The sequence below is a fragment of the Drosophila pseudoobscura genome, chromosome X, assembly GCF_009870125.1.
Source record: "Drosophila pseudoobscura strain MV-25-SWS-2005 chromosome X, UCI_Dpse_MV25, whole genome shotgun sequence".
Lineage (NCBI taxonomy): Eukaryota > Metazoa > Arthropoda > Insecta > Diptera > Drosophilidae > Drosophila > Drosophila pseudoobscura.
The window spans coordinates 49,980,977-50,007,014 of record NC_046683.1 but is presented as its reverse complement, the minus strand read 5'-3'; the positions used below and the strand labels follow the sequence as shown (position 1 = coordinate 50,007,014).

Sequence of the window (26,038 nt, the reverse complement as noted above, 5' to 3'; positions counted from 1 at the left end):
CATCATGATTTTTTGCGAAAATCGTGATGGAATAGATATCCTTTTTTCTGGTGCCATTCGGTTGGCAGGACTCTCGCGGTCACGAAATGACATGCCACGCCCCGATGGGCCGCTATGTCGCAGAGATATAGCGTGCAGAAGAAACCAGTATTTGCATGTTGTGCAGATACAAATCTTCGGAAGGCTATATCTCAGGCAAATAAGGCCAGATCGATGAAGGACCTACTTTGCCAGGACCGTGGGGATGTATAACCATCATGATTTTTTGCGAAAATGATATTCGGAAAATTAATATCAAATGATCATTGGTATTATTTCTTTTCATTTATTGAAATTTTTAAGTCTTTTGCTTTTTCATATACATATTGTTTTGTTTTCATATACGTTTTGTTATTATTATATTTTAGGTTTTGGGTAGTTTTGGCTCTATAAATATGAATAATATTATATTATAGCTAATTGCTTTTAAGTTAATATTCGCCATGCAACGAACAATATTGTTTTTAGTTACACGAACGAATATGTGTGTTGTTTTTTTTTATTGAATGAAAAAAAAAAAAAAAAAACTATCATGCCGCGCACTCAACGGGGCGGGATGTTAGTATGTGCTAATAGAACTAGTAATCGTACATTCATAGATCGCATTTGTAATTAATTGGTAGAGAAGATTAGATAAAAATGTGTGTGGGGGGGGGGGGGGGGGGGCATTTCGCTTAGAGGTTGCCTTGGGTAAATTGGTGTTTCAAGTTCTTGGAGGAAGTCAAGTGTTATACAATTTGTTTGTATATATACATATATATATATATATCTATATATATGTGTGTGTGTGTTTGTATATATATATTGAGAATAGCTATCGTAGATCGTAGGGGCTACATGTATATGTATATCGTACGTGTATGCGTGTATGCTGAATGTATATATATACAATTAGTTTTAGAAACTTATTTTAGCAAGTAGATAGTGCGGGAAACAGACAATTGTTTAATTTATGTACATCAATTAATATTAGCAGAGAACGAAGGAACATTCAAAATTCACTATATACTCGTAAGCTGTGTGTGTGGTGTGTGTGTATGTTTGTTTGTTAGGTGTTGCAGAAAAAATGGCTTTCGGTTCGTTTCGATTCGGATTATACAGATATTTGACTCTATATGCTATATAGATTTAATATTTATCGCTTTGCTGAACAACGGAAATGTACAATACGTAGATGGGTAGATGACTTAGACCTCCGTCGACCGTGCGTTCTCATCGGAGCGTGAGGCCTTCCTCTCCCTTCCAGGGATTCGACCCGTGACCACGGCTCCTCCTCCTACTCCTGCTCCTCCGCCTCCCTGCTGCTGTAGCGCCTGCGCCTGAGCCTGCGCTTGGGCCTGGGCTTGCGCCTGGGCTTGCATTTGTGCCTGTTGCTGAAGCATTTGCTGCTGCTGCATCATGTAGGCGGCCTGCGACTGCTGCACAAAGTTGGCATGCGTGTACGCCTGCATTCCGGGCGCTGCATACACATTGCTGGGCGTGGCAATCGCAGCCGTTGGCGGCATGTTGAAACGCATCTTGGCAGCCGCCGCTGCATTGGCGGCAGCTGCAATGGCCGCCGCATTCTCCCGCGAGGCGCTGGACGTGGTGGTCGACTGGAAGGAGATGCTCATGCCGCTGTCCAGGGAGCCGACGCTGCCTCGTCGCTGGGGCTTCTCGTTGCCAACTGGAAGGAGACTCGGAATAAGACAAACGCTCTCACATATCAAAATCGGAGTCTGAGAACTCACATTGCTCGTGCATGTCCAGGAGACTGTTGCTGAGCGCACTGCGCTTCAGCTGCTGCGTGGAGTCGGCCGAGTTCCCAGCTGCCTGCTCGCCGGCTGCCTGGGAGCCGCCGCCGGGCTGGGAGCCGTAGGGACAGGGACACACCTCCACATCGGCCACGCCGCTATCGCGGTTCTCTGCGTTCCCCGGGGCCCGGTTGCGCGCCGACTTCTGGCGCTCCAGCTCTGCCTCGATGCGCAGCGATTCCATTTCGTCCATCTCGCTGATGGACTCCTTGAGATCCTCGGCAAACTTGCAGCGGTCGTGCTCGTTGCGGGCATTGAAGGTGATCAGGATCTTACCGTCGACCTTCTGCGACAGCTGGATGCAGAACGGATAGTTGGGCATGTCCAGCAGGGTCACCACCGTGCCGCAGAGCGGGAAGCTGTTCCGGAACGTGTACGTCACGGAGGTCTTCTTCTTGCTGAAGATCTTGGTGATGACCAGCAGGTCGTTGAAGAGGAACACCTCGCGCTGGTGGACGCCCGGCCGCTCCTTCTTGTTCACGTCGGGTATCTCGTACAGGCGGCAATAGCAGACCAGCCGCCGGTGGGGCAGCGCCAGATTCGGCTTCTTGCCGACAATGGTGGCCTGCACCTTCATCACCTGGGTGACGTGGTCGCTGCCCGGCTTGAACTCGTCCGACTTGACGCGCTCATAGATGCCGCTCAGCATGTCCTTGTCAATGTCATGGCAATCGTCGATGCCTCGCAGATTCTTGATGAAGTCCTCGACGCGCATGCGCCTTTCCGGCTTCAGATTGGGCGTGTGCAGATCCGTATTGAGCATAATGATGGCAAATGCCAGCACAAAGATCTGTAAACAAATAGAAATCGGATTAGTAGGCGAACCTCCAAGGAGGGGAGGGGAGGGGAGACCCTACCGTATCGGATGATCTTAGGCGCCCCACAATGTCCGCATTGCACTCGCAGTAGCGCTGCGAGAAGATCTCCATCAGCCGCTCAATCTTCTGCGCCTCCCCGGGCATCCGGAAGTAGGCCTGGAACTTGCGCAGGGCCACGTCCACCTGGCGGCCGGACAGGTCCAGCTCCATGGCGAAGCAGCTGAGCACGGCCATGTTGAACTGATTCTGCAGATTGCCCAGATACTCGCCGATCATCTGGCGGGAGAGGCCCTTGCGCGTGATCAGGAAACGAGCCACGCCCTGTGGCGTGTTCTCGAGGAAGCCCCTGCGGATGAGATAGGTGATGCCCTTCTCCGGCTTCTTGTTGAACAGATTGAGGCCCACGCGGTACTGCCGCTTGCGTATGGTCTCCGACATCTTGTAGTTCTGGGCCACGCCCGCGGCGGAGGCCGCTGCCTGCAGCTGCTGCTGCTCGTGCTGCTGCTGTTCGTGCTGCTCGTACTGCGCGGCGCTTGTGTGCGACGAGACGGCATGATCGTCCGTCGGCGGTACTCCGCCCGCCGCTGTGGCCGCTGCCACGGCCGCCTGCATCTGTGCGGCATACGCTCCGGGCCCAGCAGAAGCTATGGCTGCTCCGGAGACCACAACGGCTCCACTTCCACCTCCGCCGGGCACCGAGACCGATACCGAGTCGGCCGAGTGCGTGGAGAACTGCTGGGAGCTGTTCAGGGCCGTGCCACGCTTCCACGTGTGGGGGGAGTTGCTGCGGTCCGATCCGAGGTCGCTGTTCATGTTCCGCTCCGCCGAGGTGACGCTCGAGTCCGAGCCGGAACTCTGGACGGAGGTCAGGCTGCCGTTCTCCGCCGTCTTGCAGAGCCCGTTGGTCCGCAGCAGCGACGGGGGCGGCGGTGTCTGGCGCTGCAGCAGCAGCAGCTGGCTCTGCTGCTGTGCCGTGATCGAAGAGGTGCGCTTGGGCACCTCCGGCGGCACCTTCTTGCAGCTGCCGCTGCCACTGCCGCTGCCGCTGCCCGTGCTGCCGCTGCAGCTGGGAGTGGGCGTGGTGCTGCCGCCCTTGGGGCGCATGTAGATCTGTGCCGCCGAGTAGTAGGGCGTGTGGGGGCTGTGCCCGCTGGCGTTCACCCACGAGGCGTTCAGCGAGACGTCCGCGGAGCTGGCGTAGCTCAGGTCGTGCGGGGAGCCGTGGTAGCTGGTGTAGTAGACGGCTCCCTGGGCATTGTAGTAATGCGGCTCGGCCGCGTGCAGCAGATTCACATGCGGATGGGAGGCCATTCCGCCAGCGGTGGCTGTGGATCCCGAAATCGAAACGGGAGAGGCGCCTGCAAAAGGACAGAGGAGTTGGATTAAGCAAAGGATCCACAAACAGGGGGAGAGAGTGATTCCTTACCCGATTGACTACGTGGTATGGGACTGCAGTCCAGCTGTCGTCGCTCCCGCATCGACAGAGAGCGCGTGGGCGGTGTCCTCGAGAGTCCCGGGGAGGCTGCTCCAGCAGGACCCGCCATAATGGTGACGCGTGGCTGTTGCTGTTGCTGCATCTGTTGCTGTTGTTGCTGCTGCTGCTGCTGATCCAATTGAGATTCTGTGGCACTGCCATAGGCCGACGAGGAGGCGTTCTCCTCGGCCAGCCCGAGGCTGGAGGCCGTCACCACCATGCGGCGGCTGAGCCGCTTCTCGGCCTTGGCCATGGCCGTGATGGAGGCAAACTTCTTCACCATCATGTAGTGGCGGAAGGCCCGCTGGATGGTCACCGCCGCGTTGCGGGCCCGCACTCCGCCGTACTTTCGCTCCAGCAGCTCGATCTGCTTCTCCAGCAGATCTTGTGAGAGTTCGTAGCTGCAAGAACAACAAAAGGAGAGTCCGGATGAGGATTGATTCAAGAGGGAAGTTCTCCAGAAACGTTCTGTGCTATTCGTTCCAAAAGTGGCAATCAAATGTTATTGCACGTCGGTGCTTCTGGCTCTGGCCCTCTGGGGGCGGGCACACACAAGCCGAATGTTTTCCCCTCCTCGCGATAAGATAGCGACAAACGACGCCGTCGTCTCTTAGGAATACAAAGTTTCTGTGCTTTTTTTCGGCGTCGTCACCGTGTTGCCCGATAAAAAATTCGCATCTGGGGCCCGCAATATGGCCTTTTGTTGGGATTATTCGAATATTTGAGTTGTATGGCCACCACGCTTATTCAGATTGCAATCGTATCCGCAAGGGTTCACTGAGGGGTCAGCAGAGAGGCTACCTCTCCCCCTCCCCCTCCCCATCCCCCGCCTGAGCAGCTGCACTCCCATTCCCCACCTCAAGATTTCTGCGGAATAACATATTTATTCTGCTCTTCTTCATCGGATGATGTGTGCTGCAGTCGCACGCAAATATTTGCCATCCTATCAGCGGATATCTCGTGGTGGCTGGTGGCTGGTGGCTGGCAACGGCGACAGCACCTAATCTTAGATACTAGATACTGGACACCACCTACCTACCTTCGGCTGGAAGTGGATCCCGCTGCGAGCTGCTGATTTGGCCACTTTCGAAGGGGGGGCCAAAGTCCAAACTCATTAAAAGCCCCACCACGAGCCCAATCCATAAATAACTGATTCGATATGGCGGAACGCACCGCTTGCTACCGTTCTGTTCCGGTGGCTATACTCGTCTTTTGATTACCAGAATGCCCAGAGTGGGCAATGGAGGAGGGGATCTGACGTTTAATAGAGCTGTTAGTCCAGCTGCCACCTGCCTTCTGTACTGCTTTCAATCTCCTCCGTAGATACGTATCTATGCTTTGTCTCAGAACTAACATCTATGCTATGCTATAGATTGTTGATTGATTGAGGCAAAACAAACAGAGATCTAAGCTGGAATTTGCAAGAGCAGAATTTCCGTCTTTAAACGGAAGAGACATCGCCCAATTACCACCGAAGGGTCGTATCTATTCTATTAATCTGTTCCCGATTCCCTTTCAAGACACTCAATGGCTCCATACGAGACTTATATCTATGGGTAATCCCATAAAGAAGAGGCTCCCCGATCGGGTTTCCCTTTGAGAGAGGCAATACTTACGCTGACTGTGCCCGTCCGCGCTTGAGGACATCTCCGCCATTGCGGATCGAGTTCTTCTTGTGCATTCCCTGGTGCTGGTGCTGCTGCTGCTGCTGCTGGTGCTGCTGCATCTGTTGCAGCTGCTGGTGTTGCATGATCACGCTGCCGGCTCCCATGCCAGTGCCCACGCCGCTGCCGGCAATGACCACCGCTCCGCCGTGGCCGTGATGGTGTGCATGGTGCTGTCCGTGCTGTCCCCCGTGGAGCATGTGGTGGTGCTGGTGGTAGGCCGAAGATCCTCCCGCTGTCGCCGAGGTCACCTGCATGTAGTGTCCCGCAGCGGCCTGGTGCAGGTGCTGCTGCTGTTGCTGCTGCTGCTGGAGCTGCTGCTGATGCTTATGGCACGTGGGGTACTGCTGGAGCTGGTAGATCATCTGGGGATGGTGCTGCTGCGTGGGGTAGTTGATGGCGGCGGCGGCGTTGTGGGCGCCGGGCGCATAGTGGTTCTGCAGGTAGACATAGCCCCCAACGCTGCCGCTGTCGGTGGTGGAGGCTGTGCTGGAGCCGGCCGGCGGCGCCCCAGCCAGATCGTACTGTGTGGAGCCGCTGCGTTCGATGCTCTTTTGGGGAAAGCTGCAAAAGGAGAGAGAATCGACGGATTAGCCATAGAAATTCGTAAATATAAATCTATCCGGGAGAGAACTTTCGTTTTCTGGGTCAGATATGGGGTCATGGGCTGTGGGACTGTGGGGCTGTGTGGCGGTTCCTACCTTTCGCCAATTATAAAACCCGATATGCAAATAATCATCGTATCGTATCGGGGGAGAAGAGAAGACTGATATATGGGCTATTTATGCCTGGCAGCCTGCTGGCAGCAGTCGTCTGCCACGGGTTTGGGAGCAGTAGCACATTCAACACACAATAACAAAAAAAACCCAAAAAACCAAACACCAAAAACAGTTAGAGAGACGACAAATGAGAGCCAGTCACAAGATCCGCGCGATAGATCGATTCTAATTAACATACGCGACGCGAATGCGAGTGGCAATCGAAATGATATTCAAATTGGGTGCCGGAGTGTCGGCGTGCCGGAGTGTCGGGAGTGCCGGAGAGGAAGCGGAAGATATATGCAGATACGATTTTGGGCCCTGGAGCTGGGGCAAGGGTACGTCCGATCTTAAAGGCGTTCGCGTTTGAACTAAACCGAGCGCTCGGCCACTGCTCGACAAAGTGCCAGTCGCAGTCGCAGGCGCAGGCGCAGCGTCGGCGTCGGCGTTGGCGTTGGCGTTCTCTTCCTCTGTTCGGGCAGAAGAAGAAACGTGTTTCGCATGGCTCATTAAATACACAGATACACACGAGGGGAGGGGGGACACAGGCACAGATACAGATACACCGAAATGCATCTGTTTTGTTTGAATCTACTCGTATTCGTGTTCGTATTCGTCTTCGTACTCATTGTTCGCGTGTACCCGTAAAAGAACAATTGTTGTGCTGTGCTGCTGCTACCCTTAAAAGAGACAAAACATTCAGACAAAAATAAAGAAATCCTAAGCGTAAAAGGATCCATTATTGAAAGGAGACAGAGGACAGACGGCAGAGGGAGAGAGAGAGGTAGAGAGAGAGGTGCAAAGTGAAGGAAATGGAAATGGAAATGATTAGCCAACGATGACAAACTTATTGATCAGGATAGCTAGCAGCAGCCAGCAGGGAGACGCACACAGGATGCAACAATTGGAGAGAGAACCCTCCAGGGAGATGGAAATGGAGAGAGACTTCCCCACATCCGAATTTCAGCTGAGAAATTAACAGATCAACACCTGATTGATTGGAAATTTTGGTCACTGGAGAAGCAAATTAAGGAAAAAGGAACAACTATTATTATATTGGAGAAAAATGCTTATTCCAAGCTTACTTTAATCCCAAAACTAATGCTTAAGGCACATGGAAATGTTGTGGATTTACACACCGTCACAGTTCCCAGCGACAGAGCCCGAGCCGAGGACAGCCAGTGTGTCTCGCAGGAAGCCTGGTCTTTCCAGGTGATGGAAATATGCACAACAAACCGCAGGACCACATCCTGCTTTGTTCTGAATCAAATCAAATCAAAGCCTCCTCTACTTAAGCGCCTCAACGCCTATACTTTAAGCCTCAAACAGACTCTGGACTGCTTCTGTACTTAACCGCATTTCAAGGCCATGCCAACAGGCAATCTAAGATTCAATATTTCCGATCGAACTGCTGCCGAATGGGAGTTTTCTTCCTCAAACAGGGAGAGGTTTTCAATCATCTACAAAGGATAGATCTGTAGACACTTTCCCATCAAAATACCTTCCCCAAAACATCAGAAATATCGTAAGTATTCGCTCCCCGCGTTTCATCGTTTACTGATTTGCCATGAAATCGGGAATTCGATTTGCATGCTGATCCTCTGATCCTCCGATAATTCATTATCCACGTATTCGCTTCGTATAGCTTCTAGAAAAACGAAAATCCTCTCCTGAAATCATTTTCCCGCAACGGGGGATCGATCTCTCAGTGTCTCTGTTTCTCATTCTTCCACATTTTGTGGCAGCTGCAGATTTGCACCTAGCGAGCCGAGCGAATGAGGAGTACAAAACAGGATCAGCTAAAACAGGATTCCAGCCGAAGGATAACCATTCAAAAGGGGCATCCTTTTATCTCTCTCTCGCTCTCTCTCTCTCTCTTTGTATCTGTGTCTGTGTCTGTCTCTCCTTTTGGCCAGTTTTCCAGCTGCACCTGGCACCATCGTGGCTTTATCTTTCAGGGTTTTTTGTTGTTGTTGCAAGGACAACAAGCGGCAGCAGGTAGATTTGCTTGCCACACAACAGCAACGGGAACAACAACAACAACAACAACGAAAGCAGCAGCAGCTGGAGGAGAACCCGCTTGTCATTGTTGCCACTTCTCCGCACTTCTCCGCACTCTCGGCTCTCCCCTCCTCTCCCTCTCTAGTGATTTTTTAAGAGGTCCTGCTTTCAATTTTAGGGGCAAGGAAAAACATCTGCCACACGTCGCCCCTAATTGTTTGCCGCTGCACGTTGCACATGTTTGGGGCAGCCACAGCTCTGGCTCTGGCTTCTCTTCGCCGTCCCCCGTCCCTCTGTTTGACCAACCAGACAGCCCCTGGACGTGCGACGTGCGACGTGCAACTGGTGTCTTGTATCGCGTATCGCGTATCGCGTATCTTGTATCTCTACTCGACACACAAACGTCACACAAAACCACCGCCGCTGCCTGCACTCGCGAGCCAAAACTTCCGCAGTCACAGTCTCTGCCACAGTCGCTGCTGCGCTGCTGTGCTGCTTCTTCCTCCCTGCTTGACATGCAACAAGTGTCGCTGCATTTGCGGCGGCGGCTCGCGTCTATGTCTGACCTGAAAGGCCCAAACCGAACCACACCGCGCCGACCCGAGCCGCCTTTCCGCCAGAAGTGTAATTATTATTGATTTTATATTAGTTTGTGCATTTTGATTGGGGGAATGGGAATGGGGGCTGAGCAGCCCCCGTTGCGTTATGGAGCGTGCCACAAAGCGGCCCAGACACACCACGGAGAGGGGCAAAGAGAGGGCCAGAGCAAGAGACAGCAAGAGTGGACTGCAAGAAACAGTTTTATTCGTTTAATGTTTCCGTATGCCAGGGATTACTGTCACTGCTACGACATCAGCCAATTGATTGCAACATTTTTAGGGAGCGACCTTTTCTGCAGGATTCTGGGTGCTCTCCTCCTCCAAAGCAGCCCGTATGTCGTTCTCTACGGGATTGCCCACCTCTTTCTTCTCTTCCGGAGGCTCCATCTCCATCTTCTTTCCTTCTGGAGTCTGAATCGTCTGCTCTTCTGGAATCTCTGGTATCTTCTTCTCTTCTGGAGTCTCTGGCATCTCCTTCTTTTCTGGCATCTCTGGCGTTTCTGGAATCTGAATCTCTTTTAAATTCTGAAGATTTTCCTGCTCTTCTGGAGATACTTCTGGAGTCACTTCTGGAGTCTCTTCTGGAGTCTCTTCTGGAGACACTTCTGGAGATACTTCTGGAGTCTCTTCTGGAGTCTCTTCTGGAGCCTCTTCTGGAGTCGCTTCTGGAGTCTCTTCTGGAGACACTTCTGAAATCTCTTCTGGAGTCTCTTCTGGAGTCTCTTCTGGAGTCTCTTCTGGAGACACTTCTAGAGTCTCTGCTGGAGTCTCTTCCGGAGCCTCCTTCTCCATTGAAGTCTCTGCAATCGTCTCCTCCTCTTCTGCATTCTGTAGCCCCTTCGATACTCTATTCTCAATTTTCATCTGTACGGGAGATGCTTCCCGCAGCTCCTCCAGCTCGTCCTCCCGCAGTCCGATTCCCATCGGTGCTTCGACGTCGGGGCACTCCAGCACCATCTGTGAGATCATCTTCCGGTGCACCACAAAGACCACCGGCATGAGGAGAATCAGAAAGGACACGGCCGCATAGAGAAAGAACAGGAGTGACCAATCGAACATTATGGAAATTTACGAATTTTATTTAAGTACTAGAAAATTTAACAAAATCGAATGCTTGTTCCGGCATGTAACACAAAATAAAACTAAATGACTAAAGAAAACCGAATAGAAACAATGGAGTGATCGATCAAGGAGTATATGATGATAGACATATATATATTTCTAGAAATTTTAAGGATTTTGGATTGACTTTGAATATGCTTTCCAACAACGAATAACGATTCCCGATCCTGTTGTGGGATGTGGCGCATGCGCCACGATATGACATTTCTACATGCATTTTACATTTATACTACATCAAATGCTACATCTCCCAATCAAATCCCTGAAAGTATGCCACACAAAACGAGTGTCAAATATACATGTATTGTTGCATGTAATTGTCGACATCATGGTGGCGGCATCTGCCGCCCAACGAAGCCTGTTGGCAAACAATAAATTCGAGTTTTTAAGCCAAATTTATTTCCTATTTTAAAAGATATTTAAATAAAGGATAGAGATAAAGTTGCAGAAACTTCTACCACGAAAAATTTGGATTGCAGAAGTTCCACACGGTATTTTTGTATTTTAAGGGAATTTCACTTTTTTGAATTCTCGGGGGGTCAAGAATCGAACGATTATTAACAGGGCCAATGGTGCACGAATAGATTTGTGGAAGATATGATCGCCCTGTTCTTGGGACAATCTTAAAGATACTGATAATCTGATAAAGATACTCCATTTAAGGCTCATGGAAACGCATTCCCTTATCCGTTCGAGTAAGTACACACACTTTGGAGAGAAACCCACAAATACCGCGGAGTATAAGTATTATTAAAGAAATGATCGGAGGGCCACAAATAGCCAGAGAACCGAGTAACCCCCCTCATAAAGATAACGGGATTACAATGGATGCGTGTGTGGGGGGCGATAAGAAGAGAGTTTTGACCACTTGGAGTACACTTTGTAGCCACACGAAAGCCACACGAAGGCACAGGGGCCACAGCACGGCTGTGGATCTGGAGAAGAGATCTTCTTACCTGACCGCCGTCACATGGTGCGAGGTGTGTGTCTGCGTCTCCTTGTGCCGGGTGGAAAGACTGACCACCGTCACGTGCCGTGTGGCAGTGCGCACCACGCGCCGCACTCGACTCCGGCCATCCCCCACCACCACCACAATGGGCGGCGGCTTCTTGTCCCCGTCCGTGCAGTACTGCAGGAAGGACTCTCCACTGAGGTCGGAATGGGAGTGCGAGTGGGAATGGGAGTGGCTGTGGCTGTGACTGGGGGATGGTGCCGGCACTGGGAGCTGCTGGCGCCGTGATTTGTGGTGGTGTTCACATTTTGACGACATTGCTGCCGCGTAGATTCCTCGGACTCGATGTTCGATGGGGGGGAGGAGGATGTCCGGATTCGGATTCGGGAATACGCGACACTTTCGCCTTCAACGCATTGGCAGCATTCGCTTTTCTAGTGTTTTTTTTGTTCAGCTTTTCGCTAACTTTCGTTTGTTTATTCGTTTGTTTGGTTTTTTTTTTTGCAAATTGATTTCTTGTTATCGAGAGATCTTTTATGCGCGGTTATCAATTTTTTTTATGGGATTCGGGTTCGTTTTTCAGTCCGCTTTTTGCGAGCGTTTCTCTCGTTTGAGCCGCCGACTCGCCTCGTTCTTTGTCATTTTATCTTTGGTTTTTGTTGGTTTTGGAATTCCGTCGTTCTGGCGCGACTATGGGGCTACATTCTTATGCGGCGGGGGCCTACGATAAAGCAGCGACACATTTGCGATAGTAATTTGCAGTCTTTATTTTCCCCTCCCACCACTGCCTCTGTCTCTACAGAGCAAAGGCAACGGAGAGAGAGAGAGAGAGAGAGAAGTGTGAGTGAGCGGATGAGAGTGCCCTTCAAAGCGCGTTTGTCATAAAAACAATCGTATAAATAAAACATGGAATAACATTTATGAGTGCTGCCTCCAGTCAGTCGGAGGTTAGAAAAACCAACACAACGATAGAGAGAGTTGTTTTGTATAGACTTGGGAATACCTCAGAGAGCCATGGATCACGATACCCTTTGGAACTTTTGTTTCCTTATCTGTTTCTGTTTCTGATTCTGAATGTGCCTGAACAGCTGCAGGCACTGATTGGAACGGAAGGGATTGGAAATGGAACACACCTGTTTCTGATTTGAGAAGAAAGAACTTATTTTCAAAGTTGAAAACTCAATCACTTATCGGGGGATATTTATATGTGTCCAAAAACCACTCAAACGCGCATCTGATCTTTTCGTTTAGTGGCAGACGCCTAAGAGCTTCTAGTTCCACTAATCATTTCTCTAATACAAGTATCTTATGTGATTTGTTTGTGACTGATCTTTAAGATACTTTTACAGTATTTTGCTGGCATGATTATGGTCTGTTTGGTCCACCCATCAATCATCAGTCACTCCTCACTACTGTGAGGCAGAATGATCTATAGAGATCATGAATCTAGATCTGGGATCTTAGCTAGGATCAGAGGACCTAGGGCGGAATCTTTAGTTTAAGTAATAATAATCCATAGGGGATTCCCGGGCATCAGTCACGCCCGGGGATGAAGAAAAATCTCTAGAGATCATGTATGGGTCTTAGTTCCATCATACCCTTCATCCCCTATCCCATGATCGTTTAATATGATAATCATGCTGTATGGAAGAGCATGACACTTGCAAAAACACACGACGCACACGCAAGCGTCAATGAGAGAGCTCTGCTCCGAGCAATCGCATTCAATCATCATGCTGTTGCGGCGCTGCCGCTGCCGCCGCTGCTGCTGCTGCTGTTTTTGTGTCGGTTTCTGTTTTTTGGGTCAGCGATCAGGCATTCAGTCATTCAGTCAGTCAGTCAGTCGGTCGATCTGATCGCAAGTAAAAGTCGCAAGTTGTCAACTGCAGAACTATTTATGTAGGAAAAAGCAAACAGAAAGAGAGAACGGCACCGAGAGAGAGTGCGCAAGCGAGAAGGGAGAATGCAAATAAACAATATTCAAATTGAACATGTCACGACACGCAGAGACAACGATCGACTTGTGCCAGACAGACAGACTAGAGGAGGGTTCGGATCGGATCGGATCGGTTCGGTTCGGTTCGGCTCGGATCGCAGGTGTTGGATCTGCTCCAATCCAGACCCACAGACGTGCCTCAGACGGGAAAGTGTGTGCTGGCACGGGGCCCAGGCCGAGGCCCAGGCTGAGGCCCAGCGAAGGGGTGATCCTCACGCTCTGAACAACTGAATTGACTGAATGACCTGATCCACTTGGCAACATACAATGACGGTCGGACCGAGGGCCGAATGATCCATAAATCATATGAAAATTTATGTGCGAAATGCGTGAGAATTTGCCATGAAAACAATGAGTTATAGAAACGAATACACACGAACGCGGGCGAATAGCAAACCGAATAGAAAGGGAAACAACAAGAACAACAACAGAGGCACTCAAAGTGTTTTGTCCCAAGATCAAGATCTGCCATCAAACCACACATAAAAATATTATATTTATGGAGGAGCACAAGACTGCTACACTGCTACCAACCCCCACACTTTCTTCCATAAAATCTCAAGTTCAAGAACCTTTTTCGAGAGTCTTTCGAGAGCTTGAAAGCGATCCATCCGCCTGCGCCTGCTCGGAGACATCTCTGTTACGGTGCGGGATACAATTGTGACAACACTTGCCACTGTCTCTGGGTCTGGCTCTGGCTCTGTCCCGTCTCCAATTGTTGTTTCGTCAGAGAACCGAAAAACAGAGAACAGTCAGCGGACATGCATACACTCACAGCCATCGATTCATGAGTGAATCAAGCTAAAAAGCTGTGCAAACAAGCGATAATCTCACGATTCTGGCGGTGCGGTGCCCAGGCCCAGCCTTGGAACAAGTCATGGAATTATTGGCCAAAACAAGTCGCCTACTGCTTGCTGCTTACTGCTGCCAATAAGCGCTTCAGGGGAGTTCTCTCAATCTCAATCACAAACGTTGTAGTAGAATAGAATGCTGCTCTAAGGCCCACTCACAAAACACACGAATCTCAAACCCCACAAAACAAAAAAAAAAAAAAAAAAAACACCTGAAAGAAAAGTAACTCGAACTCTTGATACTCTCTATCTACTCTACTGAGTGGTGCACGTTCCTCGGATAATGACAGCGATTAACATAGCAAAAGATATAGAAGCTTCTTGCAGATATGAGGAATGCTATCACAGGATTACCTCCACATCAAACAGAGGAAGCAGAACAGAGGGAGACCCAAAGCTGTTCATCATACCCTCTCCCTTTGCTAAGGTATCACAAAATCAGCTAAAAGCGGAATATTTTCGTTATTTAGCAACCTATTAGTTGTCGTTTTTAGCTGTCGTTGCTGTTGCTTTTGTGTGCCTCTGTTGCTGTTGCTGTTGTTGCTTTTGTTGTTGGTGGTGTGTTCTAGTTGCTGCCGCTGCCGTTTCTGACTACTCCCAAGAACTGTTCCAACTTGTTCTGTTTGTTTCTTTCAGCCATTTCTGAGAAACTTTTGTTTGTACATAATTGCAATTTTGTCGAGCAGGTTTTTCGTTTGCTTTAAAGTTTATAAGAAAAGTCTGTTTTCTGTTTTTAGTTTTTAGTTTTCGGTTTTCAGTTTTCAGTTTTCTGTGTCTGTTTCGGTTACTGTGCTTTTTTCTGGTTCGGTTTGCAACAATGCAACAGATATAGAGCTTGGAGCGGACCGTAGCGGGACTTGGGGGCTGACTGGGTTGCATCCGCTCTCGAGCACGACATCAGCGGCGGGCTAGGGTTGCCGCAGATAGAGCTGCCTTTGTTTTACAGGTGTTCCACTGCACGAGCAGCAGCAGCAGCAGCAGCAGCAGCAGCAGCTACAGTGGCAACAACAACAGGCAGCAGCTACAATCAGCTTTAAGTTGTTTTCTTGCTTGTATTGTATAATTATTTAATTTATAATTATTTTCTGTACTCTAACTCTCCCTCTCCCTGTCTCTCTCTCACTCGCACTGGCACTGGAGTTTGGTGCTGCTGCAGATTGCGGCAGGGTGGAGTGCTGGAGGGGGTTAGCAGAGCCCCGTGCCCGATGCCTTTTTATTCACTTTCGTGTCATTAGTAACGGCGCACGTAACAGAAATCACCAGCAAACACACACACACACACACACTCGCCCGCTCTCTCTCTGTCTCTCTGTGTGGACTTGGCTCTCACTCCGCGCCACAACTGAAGAGCGGAAGAGGAAGTGGAAATACAATATGCAACCAACGTCCACGGCAACGACGACGATGCAGCGTAATTGGGTGGCAGGGTGGCAGCGATTATACAAGCCAGGCCAGAAGCACCAAAGAGCAGGGAGTCAAAAGTGAGCGACGTTTTCGGACTGAAAGTGGTGACTCCTCTCTCTCTCTCTCTCTCTCTCTGTCTGTCTCTCGTTTTCGGAGCCTGAGTTACGGCTGAAACTGTGAATAATTCGACTTCCAAGATGTGTTTGTCGCTCTGAATCAGCTGATTTCCAGAAATTTCATAAATATTCTTTGCAAAACGTTGCACCCCGCCGAGGGAGTTACCAGAAGGATTCCCTCCATTTCAGTAGCATTCGAAGGGATCCTTTCGGTGTAACTAGATCTTTTTGATTGCAGTTCAGGAAGTTTTTTGAAACTCAAGGAACGACTAGGATCAGTGGGTACTCCCTTTCTCCCTTGAAGCTCGTCAGTAGAAGATCTAGGGCTCATTAAGGATGGCAGAATGTTTGAGCCGCATCGATCTCCCTCTCTCGCTCTCTCTCTCTTCCCTGGCACTTGCTATAATTTCAATTACAAAATAATAGAAATTTCCAGTTCAACACACATGCAGAAAGAGACAGAAGACAAACAGACAGAAAGACAGAAAGAGAGAGAGACACATATGGTTTGGGGCGCACACTCTTGTTGCTGTTTCTGTTGTTGTTGTTGTGTTTGCCGAAACGTAACGGGGCAGTGGCCGTGGTTCCCGCTCTTTCTCCCTCTCTGGCCGCTGCTGCTGTTGACTGCTTGGCGGCACTATTGTTTTTGTGATACTCGCAGCTGGAGAAAGGCGATTTTCTCTTTAATTATATTTTATTTTTTACATAAAAAAATTGTGTGATGTGCTGCTGTTGTTGTTGTTGTTGTTGTTGTTGTGGATTGTTTCATGGTTTCCGCTTTGTTTTATTCGATGGAGGGTTTTTTTTTTATTATTGTGATATTGTGGCAGGCGGACACGACGATGTCAAATTAATAAACCGGCCCCGGCCCTGTTCCTGTCCCTGCCCCTGCCCCACTAGACAGACAGACGGACAGCAACAACAAATGTAATAAAAGCTTTGCGTGATGCGTATTTTTTTTCGTTGATTTTCTTTTCATTTAGCACTCACACGCACACGAAAAAAAAGACCCATACACATGGCCGCAATTTGTGTTTGCAAAATCAATTTGCATTTCCATTGGGAAATATAATAATTTTCGGTGTTGCCAAAAAAACAAACAAAAACAAAAAAAAGCAATGACTACATATCGGGAATAATGTGAATATTGAATATTGATTATCGAATATCGCAATGACAGCCAACAACAAAGTGACTAACAAATGCACCAACACACGCACGCACACACACCAACGTACGTACGTAGAAACGATCAACACGAACGCACACGAACGGCTGACGGCCGACTACGAAAACTGTTCGAAAGAGACGAAGTACAGCGCGCGCGAGCAACCTGTGTGCTACCTCGACGGAGCTTTGAGAGAGAATGGCGACGCCGTCGGTCGGGGTCTGAAAAACTGTTCCAGCGAGCGGCTTGCCAGCCGAATGAGGCGGGAGAGGGCGGCCGGCCAGGTGGCGATAGTGCCATGGTATGGGTGAGAGCATCGCATGGCCACTACTGTGGCTGTGTGCCACTTAAAAAGCTGGCTAACATTGCTGGCTGTTCCATGGCTCTTCCGATTGATCCACAAAACAAACATTCGGCCCAAACAAAAACAAATAATCGGGCCATCCAGAAGATTCTCTCTGCCGCACACCTGTACCACATGACACATGAGACATGACACATGACGTGTGCTGCCACAGTGGGTCTAATTGGGGTTATATAACCCCCATTATAATGCGGCACTAAGCAGCAATGCAATTATCAAAGTTATTTGCATTTTTAACCCAATCAACGTTTCTCATAAGACTTGCACAATGCAGGGCTGCGGCTCGGGCTCGGGCTCGGGCTCTTTGCAGTCATCTCCCACTGTTTATGGAGCTTTCAGGGCTTTCCCACTTGACTCCCATTGTCAAATTGGGCAATTGCAAAAGAGATCCGAAGGCACATACATACAACATATGAACATGCTCGTAAATCGACAAACAGTCGTAAAAAGGTGTAAATTCGTATGCAAACGACTTTGAGCACACACACAGGCACACAGAACACACACCAAACAGCAACCACGAAGCCAAAGAGAGGCTGGCTGGCTGGCTGGCTGGCTGGCTTCCTCTCCGAGAGCGCATTAACAGCTGCTCCAGACAGCGACTGCAGACAGCAGACTGCAGGCGAGAGTGAGAGCGCATGCGAGCGGAGAGCGAACAATAAGCTGGGATCAAGTACTGGCTAAACGCGACAGCAACTGCACTGCGGAGCTCTCCGACAGGTTGCTGCATTTCTGGATAGTCCGAAATGACGGCAACGCATCGGCTTTCTCGTTTAGTGAGTGCTTACAAAAAAAGTGAGTATGCCCGCGCTCGTACTCGAACAACAGGCTGAGCTTACGTTACGCTCAGGTGACTCACGATCGTGCGAAGGGCGAGCGGGGGCGCTTTACTGCTGCTGCCTGCTGCTGCTGCTGCTGATGTGCTGACGTCCGCCGCCGCCTCTCCATATGGCATGTGCATGTGCCGTACATTATGGCCGAGTGGAGTCGAGTGCCTGCCTCTGGTAGTTAGTCGCTCTCCCGCTCGTCGTTAGCTTGCGGCGGCTGGGGCCACTAACAAAATGGGCAACGTAATGCCTCACTGGCTCCGACTACGACTACGACTCCGACTCCAACTCCGAATCGGACTGAGCCAAGCGTTAAGACTGATGACTGTATTCGCCGCCTGTGCATGAGTGCGCATATCTGTACGTGTGTGAACCATACCGCTTCTCAGACAACAAACCATTTATATCCGGACCTGAGGCCTGTTTTGACTTTTCATTGAAACCTGCTGTCGCTCTGTCATAGTCGTCGGTGGGGCCATCGTTAAAACTAAAGTCGTAAAAATATATACGGAATACGGAATACATACGGAGTATCGCGTATCTACACACCACACACCACACTTTTGGCCCGCTCTCTGCTCTCCCCTGTCCCTCTCCCTTGTCCCTTGTCCCGTGTCCCTGCGGCCTAGACTTGCTTGGCTTGGCTGATATTAACGCATTAGGCACAAGGTACACAAACCCATTTGCCATACTTGTGTCTGGGGCTGCGTCTCGTACCGCTTACCGCGTACCTCGTACCTCGTCTTGCTGCGGCGTTTCAGGCCGTGTTATGAAACAATCAACAAACAAACCCGACAACAACGATGATGATGACAGCAACAGCAGCGGCCGCAGTCGCAGTCGCAGCAACAGTACTACCCGAGGGTTGCCAGAGCGATTTTAATAGGGGTTCCTGCTGTCATCAGGAGGGGTTGGAGCGAGCTCCAGGAACCAGGAGCTAAATAAGCGAGAAGTCTATAATTAGAGCTGAGATGAGCTTTCTGCTCTGACGCACATCTCTCTCCCCCTTCTTTGGACTCCCTTTGTTCGGAAGCTCCTTTGGTATGTTAATCTGTTTTCTGTTGCTACTGTAACTACACCTGAATCACTCGTTCACAAGCAGAGCCTCAGCGCAAGCCCAGCACTGTGTCGCTGGAACGCTTTTAATTAAGTTTTGGGACTAAGGAAGTGGCTGGGAATGTTCCAAAACTCCTCTAAAAGGGTAAATTAAGTAAAGTCCTTAAGTAGATGGGAGATAATCATTATTTGAACAGTCTGCTGCTGCTGCTAATGCACCTGTTAACACCTCAAGAGGGTTTAATATTTTCAGAGTACCATTTACTGTCATCCGGTTGTCATCTGTCTTCCTTTCCACCCACTCCTAAGGACTATTTCGGAAGAACAGTCAACGAATCAACTCCTCAATCGCCCCTCTTCCGCTCACATATGAAACGTATTTTATATTTCATTAGTAAACATCGCAAAAGGTTTTGTCGCATGTAGTTACTAACTAAGCGATTACCTATTCCTCCCCTTAGCCTTCGCCCTTCGCCCTCCGCCCGCCACTTTCTGCAGTGCTGTAGCTCGACTGACCTTCGGCATTTTGAACCCAATTTGTAAGCAACAGAAAGAGAGAGAGAGAGAGAGAGAGAGAGAGAGAGAGTGGGGAGGTTGGGTAGGGTAGAGAGGGGTACTACATACATGGCTAGTAGACCTTCAGTCCGCCCCAAAATAGAGAAAACACAGAGAAGCAAAACGATTGCGAGAGCTTAGGGGCCCCCAGAGCCTTCCCCTAGAGAGAGAGAGAGGGGGAGATGGGGGAGGGGAGAGCCCACCTTCAACTTGCGTGTTGCCACCGCTGGCGGGGCCATTGAATTGTTCATTCGGTCATGGCTACAACTGTGCTTGGGCCTGGGCCTGGGCTTTGCGGCTCATTAGAAAGTGAACGCTGAACCGCTGAATGCTTAAGAGACAATACCCGAACCGCACCGCACCGCACCGAACCGAACCGAACCCCGTACCCACAGACGAACCCAAGCCCAAGACGTCGCATCGGATCGGATCGGATCGGATTGGGGGTCTAATGAAGCTTGACAGGGCTGCCTATCGGGGACCATGGATCGGTTCAAGATTCACTCTCCTCTGTCATTAGGGTTTTCCATCTTCTGCTTTTTCATTCAATTAAATGTGTAACACACGAATCCACGACAAAGATGAGCTGCGCTGCTGACGGATGGATGGGAGATACGAGTGCGAGCACGAGCACGAGCACAGCAGCCCCATGGAAATGTTGAAAGAAAGATGGGGCGCAAAGACACGAGACAGAGACCCAGAGAAAGATACAAACCAACAAAAAAAACACACAAAAAATGATGTTAGTGGGAAATTTTTGTGGTTTCATGAAGTACTGCGCCGCCGAGTACTCCGATAGTCCGATTCCGACTTGGAATCACTTTCACTTGCACTTCGCTTGGCTTCCCTCCGCCCCGCCGCTCCACTTGTTGTTTCTTCTCTTGGCCATGAATGAATCCCCGCCACCCCCCTCCACACACCTCTCTTCATTGAGTGGGGCTGCGGCTGCCCACTGGCCAAGCTTTTTGTATACCGCTTGCCGCTTGCCGCCGCCGCCGCCGACGCCACTGGCGCCTTCATCAATCAACGAGCAGCGGCAGAGGCAACGGCAGAGGCAACGGCAGAGGCAGCAGCAGCGTTGGCCGTGCTTGCCGCTTATGTGGCATAGACAATGGGAAAGTTCGCCCACAAGGGTTCTCTGTGCCGCCCGCCCCCGTTCGGCTCTAAATCACGTACCACCTCCACACCCTCCCATCCCCATCGGTATGTGTATCATTACCTCGTGTCTCTCGTCCATTGATTTTCGTGTGTGCATTTTTCATTGGAAAACTCATGTTTACAAGCGATTAGCAGCTTATTATTATTATTTTTTTATTTTTCCATTGCTTTTCTTCTTTCCAATTGAATTTCTCAATTTGTTTTCCCATTGTCTGCACTTCTTCGAGGCACGACTCCGCCCTCCCCCTTTCCGCCCTCCGCCTTTGCCTCTACCTCCTCCAATCATCATCTGTTTGCCATGTTTATCGGATAATCCAAGGCGCTGAAAACCGTTTGATGGCCTTTTGGAGAAAGACAAATCTTGGGGCTTTACATAATCCGAATCCCCACTTCCCACTCGCAAATGGTCATCATTATGCGAATTTCATTTCTTCATTTACTATTTTTGGATGGTTAGAGTGAATGTCGAAGCTTCTTTTCTGCCATCTCTCACTCTTCTTTTATTCCTATATTTTCCTATGTTTCTTCCACAGAAGCTAATGAACTTGAACGAGACACCGCAGCGGAATAGGATTGTGGGTAGAATTGAGTAATTCAAATAAAAGTCCGGGGCTTTGCAATTATTCAACCACAACTAAAGTTCGGATTAGTTAATTTTAATTCGTTTGAATGATAGTCTAGCTGGGATTATGGAGCTCTGCCCCTCCTGAAAGCTCTCTACTATCCTATACTACTATACACATGTTTTTTAGCTGCTTTGATTTAAGTTTTGAGGAGAGTTATGATTCCTCTAGTAGACCTCATAAGTAAACCATTCAAACGCGTCACTCCTCTGAGTAAACCTTTAAAGGTACTCCATTTTCAGTTTGTTCCATATTTGCATAATATTTTCTGTGTAAATCAAAGTTTTTGTGCAACAAATAAATAAATTGCAGACGGATTCTCCAGGTATGACTCTCTTGAGGGTCCCTTTTTTTTAGATCTTGCAGCCATATTCTTGGATTTTTTGATAGCCGTTTGCCCCTAACCCAGATCATATTTCTCATCGAAACCCATGGGTACAATGGGGTCATTCACGGGTCAATGGCTTCATTGCATGCACAGCAGTGGCTTAGAGTTACCCCTTTCAACCCTTGCCCAACCGAAGAGGACAAAAGAAGTCTGATTAATTCTACAGAGATTACAATACCCTGCATTTCGGGGGGGTGGAGGAGGGGGGCTGCATTTCGTCAGGGCTTTGATTCAATGCAAATTTCCAAATGAAAACAAAAACTGCATGCTCTGCCGACGCCCAAGAAGACGCTGCCGCCGCTGTCGCCTCTTGTCTGCGTCTGCCTCTGCGTCTTGCGTCTGCGTCCGAGTCTACAATTGCTGCTGCAGAATTGGGCAACGATCCGGCCGGAGAGCCCAAGACAAAACGCAACAAAGGAAACGAGAAAACATCGAGAAACAAAACAAAAAACAAAGCGAAGCAAAACAAAACAAAACAAGCAAGAACGCTTCAGGCGATGATGCTTCGACGGTCAGATACCCTCTAATTGGATTTATTATTTATGGAAATTACATTTAAAATCTCAAATTGAGGGGGATTATGTACTAATCTGATGCCCTGCAGCCCAATAGAGAGTACTACATATATACAGGGTATACTTTAGGCAGCAGTCGGCACGCACACATTCACGTCTCCTGCAGTGCGTTTGTGTGTGTAGACAGCAGGCAAAAGGGGACTCCTTGCCGACCGCCGATTCAAAGACCACCAATATACCCTTTATCAAGCACAAATACCCTGTATAAAAAACACTTTTTCAGTAGGTTCTTGGGTTTTGCATATGTATAGCCACGAGTGGGAGGGAGATAGCCGGGGCATCCACACAGCGGGGCGGGGGGAGTGCTGGAAGCGACTAAAGTTGGCTCCAAGAAATTTGGCTCACACATAACTAGGACGACAACAACAACAGCAACAGCAACAGCAGCAGCAACAACTGCTTCAAGAACTGGTTAATGTGTGGTGTGGTGTGTGCCAACCGGCAAGCGGAAAGCGGCAACCGGCAACTGTTTGCTGCTGCCCCTGCACTGCCCCCTGCCTCTTGCATGCATGACGTCAGCCATCAGCCATCAGCCCCGAATGGAAGTCCGTACATCGTACAGCCCCAACCTCCCCCCAACAGGCAGCAGCCAGCAGCCAGCAGCCAACCGACAACTGGTTTCGCACTTAATTTAGATGCTTTCCATGCGGTGCGGTGCGCATCGGGTTTTGCTGCTGATTTCGGCTGCAGCTCATCTGAATTTATTTGCTTTTACACTGTAGGCCTACAAACCCAGAAGCCTACAAAAGAGGAATCTGCAAAGGAGGATCCCCAGGCAGAGAAGAATCTGCCAGTGGAGGCCAGAGGAAGGAGAGCCGGCATATCCAGTTGCAGCGGGAAGTACGATCATTCATCCATCGATGGACCTCTATGGGAATGGAGATGGAGGGGGAGGGGCCTCGTTTTATCAATCATCGAAAGTCTAACGCTCAATTAGCATTGGACCGAACGGGAGCTGCCGCCGCCGCCGCCGCCGCCAAATGAGCGTCGGAAAATCTCACTTAAAGGTGAAGCTAATCAACGCCACCCTGTGGGTCACGTGGGGACCCAGAGAGCCCCAACAACTTGGGAACACAACAATGGAATGGAGAGGGGCAACAATAAAAGTGAGAAAGTCATTAAATTATCCCACGACACGACTTTCAACTACTGGAAAAGTCTGTTGCAAAACCCAAACAGTGACTGTGGCAGTGGCACTGACAGTGGGATCGGGGGCTGGGGGCTGGGTGCTGGGTGCTGGCTGGACTGTGGGAATAATGAGACGATGAAAAGTAAGACATTTTCAAAGGGAAATGTCCGGCCATCAAAGAAATGGAACTACTTGCAATCGATTTCAAGCAGACATTTCAAAAAAAGTTCTGAGTATCGCAAACCTCTTAAACTCTTAAACTCTCAAAAGTCAAGTCTCTGGGCCTTAACTTAATCGAAGTGTACGTTTTTAATGAGAGATAATGAGATAAGATATCCGCCAATTAGAATTTTGCCTGGAAACTTGGCAACAAAAACAAACGAATAAGTATGCCGTCTTTCGGTTATAATTTATAGATTGCTATGGAATTTTCGGCTAGAACCAAAGATAGTGGCCAAAAACGTATGACTAAGAAATGCTAAAATATTTGTTTGTTTCCAGAGTCACATTCCTTGGAAAAGCTTTTCTCCAGGAGAATCGCAATTGTTTCTCCTTCGAAGAATTTGTATCTTTGACAATGAAATCGAGGAAATTCTGGCTACTCCACAGCTGTGCCTGGTCCTAATCCCCAACACACTTGCCCGTCGCAAAAACCCGGATATACCCGTACCGTAACCGTTGGACTTTAGCAACAAATGTGCTCGCTTCTCTAGAATCTGCTATCTGTTGGCAGATAGGTTATATTTGTGGCACTGGTCGCCCCAATTGACGGCTATGTACATACAATCACGTGTTTATCGCTGGAATTTCTATGCGCGTGCCTCCGCCGTGGGAGTTCAGCCCCCAATGCCCATCCCCATCTGCAGCCCCATCTCCCAGCCCAACATTGTATTCAAATGTGGGCGTACGGATGGTATGTATGGCAAATGCCAGAGTTCAAGGTTTGTGTGTGGATGGATGCACACAGCGCACAGGCAAAGACAACAACAACAGGCAGTCATACTCGTACTGGTATTCGTACCAATATCATTAAACAGGTCGAGAAATTCCGAATTTATGTTTGCGCAAATACAGTGAAAGCCCTCATTGGAGGAACAGACAAATCCCTTGGGGGGCGGGCAGCTCTCTTAATTGGAAAAACATGTACATAAGTACGACCAGAGAGGTGGATAGCTCGGCGGATAGCCAGCTCCACTGGCAGGACGAAAGGCTAGGAGTACTAGGAAAGGAAAGCCCTGTACAGCTGAGTACAGACATATGCTCGTTGAACCAGAAGTAATGATGGGCAGGGCCACCCTTTTATGGCAAAGGAATTGCAAAAAAAAAACCATGTTTCTTTCTTTTGCTTTTGCTTTGGCAAAACTTTTTACTCAACGAATGCTGTGGCCAGCGCCCTCCAGCGGTTGTTAGCGCAACTATTCCCACTGCAGCGCGGCGAACAGTTTTATTGCATACTTTTCGGCAGCGCACACTATTTTTCAACAAATAAAATATATATGAAAATTGCCTACTTTTTGGAGGGGGAATCAAATAGTCTCTCGAGTGTTTTTGTTGCTGTTGTTGTAATCATATGCTGTGCTGTGTGTGGGCCCAAGCGACGACGACGCCCACTTGGATTGGGAGGAAAACTCGTAGGCGCGCGTGGGTGTGGACTTGAGAGGCGGCTTTAACCTTTTGTTGCTGCCAAGACAGCAGATCCATGGGATGCAGCAGCGGCGCTTCGTGTGTGGGCAGTGCGGGCAGCCCACAAAAACAGATGAAAAACCCCAATGATGCCATTGATTTTTTTGGGGCCCATCCCTGTGGCAGCATCACCCAATTGCGTCACAAATGTCCTCAAGCCCACACGCTAATCAAACCTTGAACTCTGGCCATTCACAGACGGCAGACGGGAGATGGGAGACGGAAGACGGGAGATGGTAGATGGGAGACGGGAGGAACCCGTACATGTGTCGAAGGATAATAGAAATACGAAACCCCTTGAATGGGGAGAGTGCAGGACACTTACCAGTAGATCTCATTGGAGGTAATCATATTGGTGGTCTTGTAGTACTGGGCGGCAGTGTAGCTGCTCATTGTGTTTCAGCTGCTGTCATTTACTTATGGGACACGACTGTAGGAAGCGACTCTCTCTCTCTCTCTCTCTCGCACTCTCTTCCACTATCTGCCTGGATAAGGGCTGGCTGTCTCTGTCGTGTCGTCCAGTGAAATTGAATGGAATGGAATCGTAGGTTACGTTGGAACTAGGTTCTCCTCTTTGTATGGATTTCTTCTGGACGGTTTACGAACACTTTGGCACCACTGATGGACATCAATATGATGGCAAAAAAAAAATCAATACAACGGCGGGGGGTGTAGCATTTGGTCGTCTGAGTGTGTGTGTTTGTGTGTGTGTGTGTTGTGTGTGGGGCGCCACCAAAAATTTCACTTTGAAGATATTTCCGTCGCGTCGGTCTTCCTTTTTTGCGATATTTTTGTATTTTTAATCGGAAAGCGTATATGCACAGATGTATCTACGATATATGGCTATATAAAAAAAATCTCTGGCACACACACACGCACATACATATATGTATTATTAACGGGATATGAACAGCAGCGGCAGTAG

At 49.2% G+C, this 26,038-nt stretch overlaps 2 protein-coding genes across 7 annotated transcripts in view; both read right to left on the bottom strand.

Moving 5' to 3' along the window:
* Window positions 1-531: 531 nt before the first annotated feature.
* siz (Brefeldin-resistant Arf-GEF family protein schizo) overlaps window positions 532-26,038 on the bottom strand; it is a 41,372-nt gene continuing 15,865 nt past the window's right edge. Inside the window, exons 1-7 of one of the 6 annotated variants that reach the window (XM_033381730.1) lie at window positions 16,826-16,981; window positions 11,225-11,941; window positions 5,741-6,352; window positions 4,077-4,525; window positions 2,690-4,008; window positions 1,770-2,622; window positions 532-1,705 (exon numbers count right to left, since the gene is read on the bottom strand). In XM_033381730.1, the coding sequence (XP_033237621.1) occupies window positions 1,227-1,705; window positions 1,770-2,622; window positions 2,690-4,008; window positions 4,077-4,525; window positions 5,741-6,352; window positions 11,225-11,538 (4,026 nt within the window). In that variant the 5' untranslated portion in view covers window positions 11,539-11,941; window positions 16,826-16,981 and the 3' untranslated portion in view covers window positions 532-1,226. Of the gene's footprint in view, window positions 1,706-1,769; window positions 2,623-2,689; window positions 4,009-4,076; window positions 4,526-5,163; window positions 5,283-5,740; window positions 6,353-6,489; window positions 6,936-11,224; window positions 11,942-16,825; window positions 16,982-25,438; window positions 25,922-26,038 lie in introns of those variants that run through there. The other 5 variants (XM_002134973.3, XM_015187560.2, XM_015187561.2 and 2 more) reach the window with 5 other exon arrangements.
* On the bottom strand, window positions 9,330-10,326 carry LOC117184425 (protein TsetseEP-like). Its single transcript, XM_033381731.1, has one exon. The coding sequence runs from the start codon at window positions 10,203-10,205 to the stop codon at window positions 9,423-9,425; it is 783 nt and encodes a 260-aa protein (XP_033237622.1). The 5' UTR covers window positions 10,206-10,326; the 3' UTR covers window positions 9,330-9,422.

Excerpts from the sequence above, each read along its gene's own strand:
- LOC117184425 (XM_033381731.1), bottom strand. The coding sequence starts at position 10,205 with ATGTTCGATTGGTCACTCCTGTTCTTTCTCTATGCGGCCGTGTCCTTT.